The 14,849-nt window shown below is 49.3% G+C and overlaps 5 protein-coding genes across 5 annotated transcripts; 1 reads left to right on the forward strand and 4 right to left on the reverse strand.

Annotated features, from left to right (window-relative positions):
* Positions 1–194: 194 nt before the first annotated feature.
* Positions 195–1,633, reverse strand: VTN00DRAFT_581 (uncharacterized protein; the record flags this gene model as incomplete). The annotated part of the gene is made up of 3 exons (XM_069432381.1): positions 195–943; positions 1,004–1,441; positions 1,513–1,633. 3 exons carry the CDS (start codon positions 1,631–1,633, stop codon positions 195–197), a joined length of 1,308 nt encoding a protein of 435 aa, XP_069291288.1.
* Positions 1,634–3,832: 2,199 nt separating this feature from the next.
* VTN00DRAFT_582 (uncharacterized protein) lies at positions 3,833–7,420 on the reverse strand (the record flags this gene model as incomplete). The annotated part of the gene is made up of 5 exons (XM_069432392.1): positions 3,833–4,005; positions 4,086–4,872; positions 4,943–5,065; positions 5,135–5,245; positions 6,236–7,420. The coding sequence occupies 5 exons, from the start codon at positions 7,418–7,420 to the stop codon at positions 3,833–3,835; spliced, it is 2,379 nt and encodes a 792-aa protein (XP_069291289.1).
* Positions 7,421–9,033: 1,613 nt separating this feature from the next.
* On the forward strand, positions 9,034–9,393 carry VTN00DRAFT_583 (uncharacterized protein; the record flags this gene model as incomplete). Its single annotated transcript, XM_069432403.1, has 2 exons — positions 9,034–9,093; positions 9,226–9,393. The coding sequence occupies 2 exons, from the start codon at positions 9,034–9,036 to the stop codon at positions 9,391–9,393; spliced, it is 228 nt and encodes a 75-aa protein (XP_069291290.1).
* A 12-nt stretch (positions 9,394–9,405) lies between these two features.
* VTN00DRAFT_584 (uncharacterized protein) lies at positions 9,406–10,199 on the reverse strand (the record flags this gene model as incomplete). Its single annotated transcript, XM_069432414.1, has 3 exons — positions 9,406–9,439; positions 9,504–9,825; positions 9,911–10,199. The coding sequence occupies 3 exons, from the start codon at positions 10,197–10,199 to the stop codon at positions 9,406–9,408; spliced, it is 645 nt and encodes a 214-aa protein (XP_069291291.1).
* Positions 10,200–10,909: 710 nt separating this feature from the next.
* Positions 10,910–13,927, reverse strand: VTN00DRAFT_585 (uncharacterized protein; the record flags this gene model as incomplete). The annotated part of the gene is made up of 2 exons (XM_069432425.1): positions 10,910–13,685; positions 13,737–13,927. The coding sequence occupies 2 exons, from the start codon at positions 13,925–13,927 to the stop codon at positions 10,910–10,912; spliced, it is 2,967 nt and encodes a 988-aa protein (XP_069291292.1).
* Positions 13,928–14,849: the final 922 nt, after the last annotated feature.

Below are 14,849 nucleotides of genomic sequence, written 5' to 3' on the forward strand. Positions count from 1 at the left end.
GTATTAATCGTATTTTACTGACATGATTAAGACACTTGGAATTTCGCTTGCAATCCATCGCCGAAAAGATGCTTTAATCGAGCAGCAAATACATTCCAAAGATAAAAGGTTAAGCAGGGTATTATGACAATCAATGAATCAAATGGCAATGGGCAACGCTCAATCTGTCCAAGAAACGAGGATGAGAAGTGAGATTACATAGAAACCAAAACAACCACAGCAACCAGGACTGCGAACAGAGAGCCTTTCAGCACACGCTCGTTCTGGGAAGGAGCACCAGAGTCAGTCGAGCCACCGTCCTGGCTCCAGCCAGTCGTCGTAGAGCCGGATCCAGAGCTGGTAGAAGAGCCAGAGCCAGAGCCACCCTGGGTGCCGCTTCCGCCACGCTGGGCATCACCGCCAACACCGCCCTTCACACCAGGGACAGTGGAGTCACCGGGGTTAGAGCTTCCCGAAGAGTGAGGGTAGTCAGCCGACATGTTGGTACCTGTGCCGAGCAACGACTTGAGGACGGTAGGCTTGTCGGTAATCTCAACGGTGTTGTTGGTACCCGCGTAGTCAGTATAAATGTATGACTTGCTGCCCTGGACGTTGGCGCCGCTTGGGGGGTCGTAGCACTCCATGGTGATATCGCTGAAAGTCGCGTAGTAGTAACCGTGTTGCTTGATGTCATCGCTGTTCCAGTCGATAAGACCACCGGCCCATTCAATCGTACCCTCGGCATTGCTAGGGATACCAGCGGGCCAGAGGGAGAGTTGAACTCGGGCTGGGGTCTGAGGGAATTCGTAACGGTTCGCGGTGGCATTCCAAGTCTCTTCCTTCTTCTTCACTCTCTTGACCTCGCCGTCAATGGACCAAGTGATCGAATCAGGCTTCCAGTCGATCTCGTAGGTGTGCCAGTTGTCAAAAGTGTCAGAAACAGGCTCCTTGCCGCCATTGTTGTCTAAGAAAGTAAAAGTCAGCGATTCATATATCATTCCAATGTGGATTTCTCAAGTCGTACAGTTCGTGATGCCCTGGAAGTAGTAGTTGGTCTGCGCATTCCCCAAGTCGGAACCGACGAATTCATAGTCGATTTCGTCCTTGACATCCGAAAGAAGAATGAATGCGGTGACCACACCCTTTCCACGGGAACTCTTCAGCTTGGCAGAGACCTTGCCATACCACATGTAGTGGTTGTTGGCAAGGAGAGTGCCGACAGTGTTGGGAGCCATTGTCAGGAGCAGCGAGCCGTCATTCGTCAGAGGCTGTCCACTCGATACCCAATCAGCCTTGCTGGCATCGCCCAGGTACTTTGTGTTGGGCTGGACATTGTCGAGGTTGTCCCAAGTGTAGTGCTTGCTTTCGCAGATGGGATTCGGGACACAGGAATCGAGCGAGTGCGAGGAAAGAGGGTCACATCCACCAAGACAGTAAGCGCCCGTTCCACATTCTCCATACTCTAAAAAATTCAACGATACCATCAGAACCTGTACGGTATAATGAAAGGCGCAAACATCGCGAGCAACTCACGGGAACAGCATGGCTTGTCCGCAGGACATTTCTGACTAGGGCTGCATTGTGCAGCGTTCTGAGCCAAGACAGCAGAGGCAGACAGAGCCGCCAGCAACGCGGAGGTAACGAAACGGACCATTTTCAGTAGATTATGCACATATATGTATATATCACTGACAGATAGCGAAAGAATATACGGGGACAAAGAGCAGCAGGGGAACGGAGATGAGGCTTCCGCCGGATATTATTCAAGAGATAGTAATGTCGAAGAAGCACACAAATACAACGAGGGACAGCAGCCAGACAACGATCGCCGGTCAGGCAGGCCGCGGAGAGGGGATAGCGAGCGTGGTGTGCTTTCCTCGAACGAAAGAGGACGAAGCGAGAGCTGGAACAAAAAGAGGGATTGAGAAGACGAAAGGAGAGGGGGAGGCCGGACAGAAGTAACATTTGCTATATGCGGGCGCTGTGGAGTCGCGGGCTGGCCTCGCTCGGGTTGAGGGGAGCTCCGGGGCATATCGGTGGTCTCCATTGGGTCGTGGGCTGCAGCGGAGCCCCTGTCAAGCTGCCTGTTCCCCGGCTAGGGCGGACGCACGACTCCCTAACAGGATCATCGTTTGGCCTCAGGGATATCTGCTGGTTATCTGAAACATAGCACTTGTTAGTTATCTCTGTTTCTCGTACGTCATACAGACTCTCTTCGTCCGGAGTAGAGCGTGCACCGTGCAAGGTTACAGTATCACTATTGACCGCTCTCCCTGGGCCGCGTGCTCCGTGTCCAAGGAAGGGATGAAAAAAGCCGCAGAACTAGTGGACGTTGCGACCGCCAAAACCTTGAAGCAGACCAGGGCTGCGCTGGCGTTCTATTCTTAGCGGGGCCAGAGCATCAGAGACTCGCGACGGAACGATGCCATTATTCTCCAACGGGTTACAGGACATATCTTACCTCCTTATCGCCGACTGGCTCAAAGAAGTCTGCGGTACATCCGGTATTCTAAAAATCCATGGTCAAGTGGCTCAACTCAATCGCGGTACTGTACTGCGTGATATGCTCAGTACCGCACATAAGCTCTGAAGCGTGCTTGTTCATTCTCCATTTCTCACAGCTCCCACGTTTACTTATTCCGTTCCACTAGAAGCAACAATCCCCATGTGCACGGTTCTGAATCCGAGCAACCTGCTGTGGGGAAGGCCGTTGAATGAAGGACCCCATGTAATAAGGATAGACAGTCCTCATGCTAAAACAGTAAACGCTTGACAGCCGATCGAAATCGTATGTGCATATGTTACCTCCCCCGATCATCGATCGCACTTGCCACAGATCTCCATACTTAGCTCTCGTGGAATCCGGGGCATATGTACTCCCGGCTGAACCCACACACATCACGGTGTTCCGGTACGCATAAGCGTCGGCTCTGACCGCAACATTTACCGGTCTTCGTTACATCTGCAATGGCAGCAAGTGAAACAGCATGGTAAGGTACTCAATGCATGGGGACTGTGATGACCTTTGACATATGTGGATCATTTGTGGATATGACATCGGAAGACAAGAGCAACGAAGGCTAGGGGAGCTGGCTTTTGAGTGTGGCGAGCGTTGGCATGCAAGGGGGCGTCCCTTCTTCTTAACTCCTTACTCTTACTGACGTGCTGCAGCAGATCGGAACTCTTTTCCCACGTGGGATCTGCGATCTGTGTGTGTCTATCAAATGGTACCCGAAGTCGCCCTTGCATGAATGGCGTTTGTGGAGACGAACTGACACGCTGTCGCGAACGGTGGAACTTGAACCCACTCCCAGTGTGAGCTGCTCTTCCAAAGTACAGATGCAGTTCCACATCAACATTGAAGAATATTTGATCAGCAAAAAAAAAAAAATCCATTCTCATTGGGAGACAGCGACACATCGGATGTCCGCTGGTAAATACCTCATTGGCATGCCTTCTTGCCCAGCTTGCCGTTGTCCTGCTAAAAGACCCTACCGAAACTAAACCTCGAAGCCCCACACGACCGTCACGACGTGAAAATGACAACTGATATGGACTCCAAGGAAAATAAAACGGGAAAAACAGAAAAGCCTGCTCTCGATGATCTGAACGGGACTTCACAAACATCGTTATGGGCATAGCTACAACACCGATTAAATCCGCTTTAGCCCTTCACCCTTGGACCGGCAAAAGAACTCAGGAACAAGAAAATAGAAAAGACAAATCAGAAGTCTGTCCTTGACGATCTGGAAATGACCTCAACAAGTTACCACGGATAATAGCCATCACAGCGACACCAACTCAGCTTTGGGTCTTCACCATTGTACTGACGAGAACGCAGCGACAATGTATCTTAGTAAGTTTCAGCCGGTTTCCCTTCTGAAGCTTTCAAAGTTAAGTCTCCCTCGCACGGGTCATAAGAGTAGGAGACTTGAAGGCCGCTGTAAACTTCTCTGGTGTCTTTCCACTCGTTAAAAGTTTCGAGGACATGGCGCGCAACCGTCGTGCTTGTGAAGATAGCAGTGGCTGAGGAAGAGAAGCTTATCATCAGTTCCATGCCCAGACTACTCTACGGTAAAGAAAAAGACTGTTCAAGAGTTGCTTACCATTGCCACTGTTGAAGGCGAAGGTGCGTTCGACATTACGCGCGCCGGCGATGGACGTAACGTGCTGTCTCCACTTTTCAAATGGGAGCTCTTTGCAGAACAACTTGCGCTTTACGAAAGTCAGGCGTCGCCGCTCCCTGACGGGAGCCTCCATCTTCAAGTGGTTATCGTCCCAGTAAAAGTCGTGGCCAAACGTGATGCGATATCCCTCGGGGAATCGGGCGTACTTTCTCTGTTTGTTGAGCTCGCAGAATAATCTCGCATGTGTCGCGTGATGGAATACAACAGTCGCTTTGTCATTCGATTTGACTATGATATCTTGAAGGGAGCCTTCGCGGATCCGCTTCGTGATGAACTGAATGAAGTCGGTGATATTCTCGAAAACAGGACTCTGTATGTGGACGACTCCTGCTTTGCCTGGTGGGAGTACCTTCTTCTCCACTGGCTGCTCAGATGGTCCGGTGGAGGCAGACTGGCTTGCAGTAGACGAACTCTGGTCTATGCTTTTTTCCGGCGTAGGGACCGGAACAGCCCGTCGGGTCTTTAACGTCACATGTTTTCCGTCCTTGCTCGGAGGAGCCACTGAGGTAGATGACGCTGGAGCCTTTTCGACTTGGATCAAGTCTTCGCTTGACTGCTCTGAACCCTGCAGCAGCAGTTGATCTGCGACTTTTTCATCGTTCTCAGTTTCCGCCTCAGGCCCGATGTCCAATCGATTTTCCTCATTCCCGTGGGCATCAGCTCCTGACCTACTTTCACTTTCTTCTTGGGTCCAGGATTCAGGAGGCTGTGCCGCTGTTAGGATACTTTTATCTTCTTGCTTATACTTGCAAGGATTCTTTATCTCATGAACTTACTATACCCTCCATGATATCTGCGCCATCGGGAAGTTCCTTGATTGAATCACAAAATATACGGTTTAGCTCAATGCTGAGCCTAACGAGTTCCTTCGCCCTTTCTGCCTGGCTGTACTGCTTGAGCTGCTTAAGTCAGCGTAGGAAGCATAGGAGGAAATGATTCAATTTTGACAGCTAGAACATGCCACTCACATGCCGTTGGAGGTGGTTTAGGTGGACCAAGACCTCGCTCATGGCGGTGTCAACCATATAGAGGACCATTTTGGGCAACCAGTCCCTGAGCACCCTGGTACGATTTCCAATCTGGGATGAAAGATGTGTTAAGGCCCAAGCACCACAAGCAAGAAAAGTGAAATCCAGTCGTCGCCCGAGATATCAACACAAGAAGACGTGTCTGAGGTCAGATGCCAAGTTCACAGGGCAAGATTGACACAAAAACGTGTTCTGATGCTTATATGCTTGGATATGTCTCTATCCAGAGCTATAAAACACCAGTCAGCATGCAAAACACAAAACTGCTTGGATCGGACAAGACAAAGTCAGGAAGATGGTGAGATGAAAGGGGTCAAGAGACGATGCTAAGAGATGTGTTTTAATCTCAACAGGCGACAAAAACAAGTGATAGGCGGGTCCAGCGTGCGACGACTAAGCCAGACCCGCAGCTTTATGGCAGGAGTCCTCAAAGGCTTTGCATGCCTCTCAAAATACTGTGCCCCTGAAGCATCTGTTGCAGATCTCCGTGACCCATCCATATCCTCAAGCCTGGTAACGTGACAGGTCCAGTGAGTCTGGTTACTGAAAGGTGGTGAGAGAAGACAAAGCAATTTATCTGTGATACAGTGGTTGGAGTTACCCTAGACATATCTCACGGGTAGAACCAAGATTCTTTATACAGTGTTGGTGGACTAGACACTGTTGCACCTGGGACCCGGTTCTCTATTCTGAAGTATCTGTCTATATAAAGACAAAAGCGGCCTCGAAAATGCGATTCAAAACAGATCACAAGATTCTGCGGACATAGACTGTTTATTCTAACAATTAACGAAGTATCCACTGGTAAGGAATATGGAGCTTGGAAGTCCAACAAGGCATGATTGAAGGAAGAAACGCAAAGCAGAATACTAATCATTCTTCTTTGCCAATGCATAATTACCGTTGAGTAGTTGACCCCCAGTTTCTTGTACACCTCCTCTTTAACTCCGCAGTCATGGCTCTTCTTGTGTCCTTCGTCCTTGAAACGGCATCTTTGTTTTCTTGCCCCCTCCGAAGGAGATACTCCGTGCACTCGCCTACAGTGCCCCAAACAAGATATTTATACACTCTTGGTGGATCTCTATCTGCAGCTTTAGTTTCTAGGACCTCTTTCGACTCCTGGACCAATTCACAACTGATGTCATCTGCCATGCCTTGTAGCTGGGCATAAGCGATCTCAATCCGGGGTTGCCCGGTCCGAACCTGCCAGTTGCGAATAGCCTGTGCCTTCTTGACGGAATCACGATTATGGGAAGCAAGAACAAGGTCGACCTGAGGGAACGGTGGGATATCCTGAGGCGCAGAAGTAGTTGGTGACGGAGGATGCGGAGTGAGGATATCTCCATACTTCCTTGTGATCAACGACTCTGCAATACTGTCATACATCCTGTCCGTCTCGTCCTTAGATCCGCAGATGAGATGTCTCGGGTCACTGCCCAGATAAGCACCGCGGACAAGCTTAACTCCCAGAACGAACTCTCCAGCCTGAGCAGCAGCGAGATGACGCGCTAATGTCGTTGGGGTCGAAAGGAGATATGCCTGGTAAGTTCCATACACCAACGCCCGTGGTTGTCCTTCCAATGTGAAGCTGCCGTTGTATCTGCGCTGGAAATCGAGCGTCCATTCATCAATAGTGTGCTGTACAGCCTGCTGCTCAGCATCGAAGAGCAATCTTACGCCCCGCTCCTTTGCTTTCTCGCATATTTCGACCATGGCTTTCTCAAGCTCAGGAGACGGGGGGAGGCCACGAAGCAAATGCTCGAGAGTTTGTTTACCGGCGCCTGTGAATTTCAAGGCCACGAAATCGCCAGCTGCTGCTAATTCAACAGTCTTCATGGTTCCATCCATCCAACTCTGAATCTCCTCGGAGTTCCTCTTCCGGCGCAATTCCTCTGCCTCCAAAGACCTTGGCGGTCCAACAGAGTTCGTTTCATCTTCGTCCATCACAACCTCTTTGGCATATCCAAGAACAACACCAGAATATCCCATACGCTTCAGGTTCTGTATAGATTCTTTGACTTCATCTGGCGTCTCACCGGCGCAGAACTGGGCATAGACAGTCTTTGCCAATGCATACTTTAGGGCCCGATTTCGATCTGGATCCAGAAATGCTGACTTTGAATGAGCAAATGAAGACAACAGTGCCATGGACGGACGAAGCAAGACCGGTGAAGAGGAAACGGTCGTGACAAAGAATGATCGGATAACAGAGCTGAGAGGTAACATAGAAAGTGACGTCCCCTGGTTGTTCTCCGTGGGAGGGGCGGTAGTCCTTGTCGCTTCAAGGTATGATCTCCTCGAGACAGTTGTAGGTGACTTAGGCACTGCTGAAGACGGCGTCGAGCGTGCCTTTGCATCGTGATGCACGTTTCTCACCACAGGATGATTTTGGAGATTTCGGAGGCGATTTGATAACTTGCTCGGTTGAGATCTCCATCGCATCGCTTGACCAGAGATGCCTCCCATCCCACTCATCATTGCTTTCCTTTCCATGGACAGCCCTTGTCCTTCGCCGTGTCCTGAAAACGAATATGCTAATGTTATAACCGAATAATTAAATATGTAGGTAATGATAAACCTTTCGCAACCCACGGCACGGATCAGAGTACGTCTTTAAAACGGTTTGAATCGGACCCCCCGCGATTATGCAATGAATTCCACTTCGGGAAGCTGCAGCTGAGCTATCTGAGCTGAGCAACCAGAGCACTGATAAGGGGCTGTTCTTAGAATGCAATCGTTCTGCAGTAGATATCTGATCTACAGTCAACAACGGAGTTTCGTTTCAGTCCATCTATGAAGCAGCTTCACGGGAAGCCAGTTTTGAAGATGAGATCGATCGGGATATTATTGCTGATCATGTACTGTACTGTACTGTATGTACTATATTGAAAGCGGGACAAAAGGTGCGGAGGTGCGCAGAGAATCTACCTAAGTAAGGCAAGGCTATCAGCGGATCTGACCGCCGATGTTACGTTAAGAGGGGATATCTGCCGGACCATACATATTGATCAATCAGGTCGGGGGAGACGCCACGTCAAAGGTCAAGGCCCGAGCTAGGAGTTGCGGTTATTGCAGGAGGTTCGGAATCTCTAGAAATGATATACCGATATCAGGGCTATAGTGCTGGAAAGGTTATTATTAAACTAGAAAGCACATCCCCGAAGATGGCACTTATGTTCGATGTATGTATGAATGATCAGAGTGGTGTTAGACAGAGCGAGTGGCGAACCCGCGGGCATAATGATGATATACTACTACTACACTAGGTACCTAATACAGTAAACAATTTTTCTTTGTCCTTCTTATGCCTTCTGCTGGATTTAGAAAAGGATGGAAGTCTGCTTCAAAAATAAAATATTAGGTACCTACCTGGGACTCTCAGAAGCATAGATTTGATCTAGCATGTGTGTACACAGGCTTGTGAGAAAGGCCCATTAAAAATGAACAAACATATCTACAGTAGAATATACATGAACCGACGGAGAATCACATTGTTCCACCAAAGACATTGAAGTTCTCCACGAACATCTCCACTAATGAAAGATCAGCATCCAGACACCGCTATTTTTAATTAATCTCTAGCCTTGCCTATCATCTGTGCCCGTTTTTTTATCCTTTCATTCTACCCCGGCAACCCCTCCTCTGGACTCTGTAACCCCTGCTGACGTAGTTGGCCGATCTTATCTCCGCCGATGCAGTTCGCCTCCTCTTCCCTTATCCACTTATTGCTTTACTACCACGTGAGAAATCACCGGGAGAAGACAGGTTGGAAAGCATGAATATTTTGGCTCATGCCGACTGTAATATCTAGATACTCGAGCTTTTGCTTTGCGTATACAATGCAACCCATCGTTATGTTGGAGGCCAGGTCAAGTACTACTACCTCTTACGTCATGGAGGTATGTGCCGAACTGATACATACCAGTCTTTGCAACCCAAGAAGCGTAGGTGTCTAAAGGTAGTATGTATTTTCATATTGATGTGATCGGATTGCTTTTCGTATAAGCAATAAGAAATAGTACAGATCTTAGATGAAGCGTCTGTCTTGCTGTAGCTTGCGCATAACCAAAAAGACCCTGGAGAGGCATGCTAACGGTGTGCATAATCCCCAATATTATTGTCCTTATCCCAGCGCCATTTCGAGAATTGGACTAGGGTCATTATTATATATCGAGTCGCCGTTAATTCATCTCTCATAACCGCGACCCTAGTCACTCAGAGAGAGGGGGGAAGTTCCTTACAAAGCTACACAGAGAAATTGAGCCGTTAGCCTCTTAGATATGAAATATCACTCCGGGGACAAACATACTGAGCAGGACACTCGTATCCACCTGGGTTCTTCTTCAGATACAGCTGGTGGTACTCCTCTGCATCCCACCACTGTCCGGCAGGCACGATCTGCGTGGTGATCGGCCGGCCCTTGTACCACTCCTTGCCCACCTTCTCTGTAACCTCCTTGGCGATCTTCTCCTGCTCCTCGTTGTGCGTGAAGATGGCGCTGCGGTATTGCGTGCCGACGTCGCCGCCCTGGCGGTTCAGGGTCGTTGGGTCATGCATGCGGTAGAAAAATTCAAGCAGCTGGCGGTAGCTCACGACGGAAGGGTCGAACGTGACCTGGAGTGATTCGGCATCTGATGATTTTATTTTTTCTCTCGTCAGCCCGGACGATTCATTCATCTGTAGCGCAAGAAAGGGAAGCAAGCATATTGGACGTACGGCCAGTTGTCCCCGAGCACACGCTCCGATAGGTAGGGGACTGCGTCTGTCCACCGCTGTAGCCAACCTTCGCGTCCAGCAGACCCTTTCCCTCACCAAAGTGTTTCCGAAACAGGTGTTCGACGCCCCAGAAGCAGCCAGCTGCGAGAGTGGCCTTTTGCGCGTTGTCCAGCATGTTGCGCGAGGCGAGAGACTCGGGAGCTAGAGACAGAGAAGGGGAGCTCGTCGAGAAAGGGCGTAGGAGGCGCGTGAATAGGGACTGTGTGATTGCGGATGCTGCGAAAGCCATCAATGGAGGTACAGACACAGGGGCGTCCTAATTATCTCTTTGCTGAGATGTGAGGGGCAAAGAGATGGAAGAGCGGGGAAAGATACGGGGACACGCGAGGGTATGTGAAGGGTTAACGCGACCGCGCCAATTAAATCTCAAGACGGATACGTGAATAGGTACCTAAGATTGATAATTGATCCGCTCAACTGAGGATGTATACCTATATTATGTAACTTCGCCAATCTTGCTCATTATCCGATGGTGAAGCTTCAGAACTAATGGCGTCATCGGGACATGACAAATCAGCCAAACCAGCTATCCCCAGCCGACCTAAAAAACCCGGCTCACAGCACTCACAGGCAAATAGTTTAAACATGGATAATGCTCTACAGCTAGGGAGGACCAGCTCAAATGTCTAACCACCTGATTCCAAAGCCAAACTCAAAAAATTACGCACAAGCGACAAATAATCCCAAGAGGAAGTTATCGTACACTAACATCATATCAACACCGAAGAACAGAAATGCAGTGTGGACAGCGGAGGTTCAAGACGTTCTGAACATTTCCACTGCCACTCGAGAATTATGTAACCCAAAGGGCCAGATTAATTAGAATACTCAAAGACATGAGACCTCGTGCTGAAAGGCAAACCGGTAACGTAGATCGAAACTCCAGCCCATGACCCATTGTCTCCAGAACCAAAAAAAAATCAAAGAAAAGGGTATCATCTATCTCCATGGTGCCTTAGTGGGCATGAGACTAGCTCGAGATCTTCCGGTGCTGGCGTTTACCATAGAAGTTAGTCTTATAGCATCCCTGCTCGTGAGACTGACTTCCCTGGCTCTGAGATCACCACCAAGTGTTGTACGCCTGTTCTTCGTAATAGAGAGCGTGCGAGGACCCAGGACATTCTTCACATCATGCTCCTTTTCACTTTTCACCATCCTTCTTGCCTGGGAAGCGGTGAACATTGCATTCTCATTGGGCGAGATACTTGGGCTCCGACGACGGTGAACACGGCTCATGCTTGATGAAGCCGTATTACCGAACTGACCCAGTGATATGCGTCTCATTGCAGAACTGATTTTCAACGCTTCATCCTTACTTGCTTTCCAACCTGCTTCACTGTCTGAGCTGGGGCTATTTGTAAAACTCCCACTGGAGGTTCGAACGGCGATTCTGGATGGACGGCTAAAGGACTGACGGTTCAGGAAGCTGCTGTTTTCTATGTCACGGAGGGGGGAGTGTTCGTTATCGGACGAGAGGGTCGTGAGTGTCGGCTGAGACGGGGAACTGTTAGTTTTTTTAGATAAGAACCCAGTCTTGAATCTGCTGTTCTTGGTGTGAATACTCAGCGATGGCTCCGGAGGTGTTGGAATTGGAGAGGAATCCGATGAACCACTGGCAGTCCTGGTGGGTACCGGAATACTTCGAATGGGAGATGTCCTTGGGAGCATCGGCTCCTCAGACGTTTCACGAGACGACTGCGCTTTCTGGGGTGTCCTTTCAAACTCGGCAAGGGAGCCGTCCTCCTCATCATCTTTCCATCGCACGCTTCTCTTGATCGTCGGTTTAGTATTAGTCTTTTTGGGTGTGAAGCTGACTCTCTTCTTTGCTATGTCAACCTTGCGGCGTCGCTGTGGTGATGCTGGTCGGGTTGGAGAAGAAGGTGCAGGAGGAGCCAATCCAACAGTTGGATTCAGTGCCTTGGGCAGGCTTGACTTCTTCCGACGTCTGGGTGTTCCTATCTTGGACGGAGAGAACGCCTCAACCGAAGGTAAGCTGCCGTCAGGCTTAACAATGCTGGATGTCACATTGGAGCAGGAGTCCAGCATTTTCATCAAGATCTTCTTTCCGGCCTCAATGGCTTCTTCCTCGCTCAACTGCATGATGTTTTCGATTGAAGATACGGTCTCAAAATGGGCCTGGAGCAGAATTTGCACTGTTGCCACATCACCTGCCTTCTCATGCTCGACGACAGCAGAAAGAGTCTCCCGTTCTGCATTTGACTTTAAAAGCTCCGCTTCACGAGTGAGATTTGCGATGTCGGTGTTATCGCTGGTATCAAATTCTTGAAGCTGACGGATACCATGATCAAGTGCGGAATTGATCATTCGTTCCCAGTTGCTCTTTGAGAGCTTCTGATGGTAATGCTGTCTGCTTCCCTCCAACTCGAGCAGGATACCTTGAGCCGTTTTGCGGATTGCTTGGAGATTGGACATTGGCTCTTCATCCTCGCGAGTTTCACAGACGTTATCGAAAGCAGCGATCCAAGAAGAAAGCATGCCAATCCTGCGGCTAATTTGTCTCAGCTTCAACATGTTGTTGGTCTTCTCCTGCCTCTCAGACGCCGAATGCTCATATGCGTTCCGGAGACGAGCAATGCCTTCCCGCAACACCGCTTCTTTCTTCTCATTTTGTTTTTTGAATTTCGCAAAAGCAATTGTCTCGTACTCCTTCTGTTGTGCCTTGAGCTCATTAATCAAGGCCATCTGCTCGTCGATCTTCACCAGGAAGTCCTTCACGTGCCGGTTTACGTTGAACACATTTCTCGTAACTTTCGTCTGGATGTTCTTTGCTCGATTCGCGTAGCGTAGAGTGTTCTGTGTCTCGTCAAAATGCTGGCTCGAGGGGCTGATGCAAACTATCATAACTGTCTTGCAGTTTCCACCCAGAGAGAACTTGAGGAGACGAGTAAGCTTCGAGTTCCGGTACGGAACATGATTTCGTTTCCGAGGATCGCAGAGCGCATTGATACAGCTACCTAAGGCCAGCAGAGATTTGTTGATATTTGCACCTTCCATGAGCCTCTCCCCTCGGTTCTTTGTCGCACTTGCTCGCTCGCTTCCTGCAAGATCAATGATGCTCAGAGTGGCCATTGTATGCGGCTCGTTGACGGCAGCGTTGCGGTCCTTCTGGGCTACATTAATCTGCAGAACAGCGTGAGAACGGGAGGATGTTGCGTTAGCTTCCGTTGGGGACATTGTACGACACTCATTTCCCCTCATAATCATGTCCATAACTTCCTGGACGTTCTTTGGATGGTGACTTGATAGCCCAGCCACCGAAACTGACTGGTTCGCATCTTCCCGCAGCATCAGGCCACTTTTGCTTCCTCCAGGAACAAGCAAATCGCGGATGGTCTCGTTATATATCTCCAAATATGAGAGCGAAACCTCCGTTATTTTCTCCTCTGATCTCTCCTGTATCCGTTCGAACAACTCCTGCATTGTCAGGAAGATAATTCCGGGCTGCTGCGCCGTTCCGGTAATGGTGTGAGTTTTTCCACATCCAGTGGCGCCATACGCGAACACCGTCGCGTTGTATCCGTCCAGTACGCTGTCGAGCAGGCCTCTAGTGGTAGCATCATATACATCGCTTTGTGAAGCGTTTTCGTCGAAGATGCGGTCAAAGCAAAACATCTGGTCCTTGACTTTCTTCCCATTGGGAACGACGGTCTTGGAAAATTTCTGAACCGGGTTGTCTTCTGGAGGGTCGAAAACTCTAGAATCACGTCAATTGCTGTAAATTTTGACTTGTACAGTGTATTCTTACAGGCACCTGTCATCGATAACTTTCACGACCGGTCTGATACCTTTCTGCATCAGCTTCGGGGTGGGAACCGCGGCCAGAGAACCGTCACCGAGGAATAGAGGTTCATCGTCGGTTCTTGTCAGCTGCGCGGCCTCTCGTACTGTAAAAGGCCGCACTCGAACCGTTACCGAGATAGATGATGAGTCTGCCATTGTGCAGGGCTTGTGTTAATGCCCGCGGCCCCTGGTTTATAATGATAGGTAAATAAACAAGGCGCCGCAAAGCGGACTATTGACACTCCCTCCTATGCCTCGGTCCTCCTTTCAAAGATGATGTTAATCAATATGGAACAGATAGAATGTACAATGCTGACGGAGGGAGAGGAACGATGGTGTGGATCGGTCTGCTTCCAACCCCCAGAGCTCCTGTTTGGTTAAGCTTCAGTGCTTATTGTTGTTCCGCGACCGGTTGCCCCAAGCAACGGCTGCCACGTGTATGTGCGTGGCAATACATCTAAACTTTGTAACTTACGTAACTTACCGGGAGCCGGCCATCTCAATAGAATACCACGCACCACGCACTATTTATTTACGCTACGCACCTGACTGCTATCAGTCGATGTCGGCTACAAGGAGCCCATCCTTATCTGCTTAAAACACCGGAGCATGAGTCACTTGGCTTTACTATGCATAGGAGGTGCTTAATCCATGGTTAGTGTTCTGTAGGTACGATAAGGTATTACCCCACTTGGACAAGGTTCGGGGTACGTGGCATCCCAATCTGTGGCTCCTAGGATATCTTAGTAACATCTACGGGAGCAGTTCCATCGTATATGAATTCGCAGCCCCGGAAATAAGCGTGATGGTGAAATATGCCGATAAAAAGTTGCATGCGTACGAAATAAGATTCAAGAAATGAGCGCTCGTCATTACTGTTCTCATACTAAGAATCCTGTGCTCAAAGTCCGAAGCGACGTCAAGATTGCAGACATAAAGCTTTAAGACGTTTGGAAACGATTTTAATTTAGGATGCGATTATTGTAAGCTCATCATCCCAGGTATATTCGAATTAGCTTTCCTCTCATGGCCCTTTGTACGCCAGTAAACGCCGAAAAAGAAAGCCACCCACCTGGGC

The sequence above is a fragment of the Thermoascus crustaceus genome (genome assembly GCF_041956765.1).
Source record: "Thermoascus crustaceus strain CBS 181.67 unplaced genomic scaffold VTN00scaffold_1, whole genome shotgun sequence".
NCBI classification, from domain to species: domain Eukaryota; kingdom Fungi; phylum Ascomycota; class Eurotiomycetes; order Eurotiales; family Thermoascaceae; genus Thermoascus; species Thermoascus crustaceus.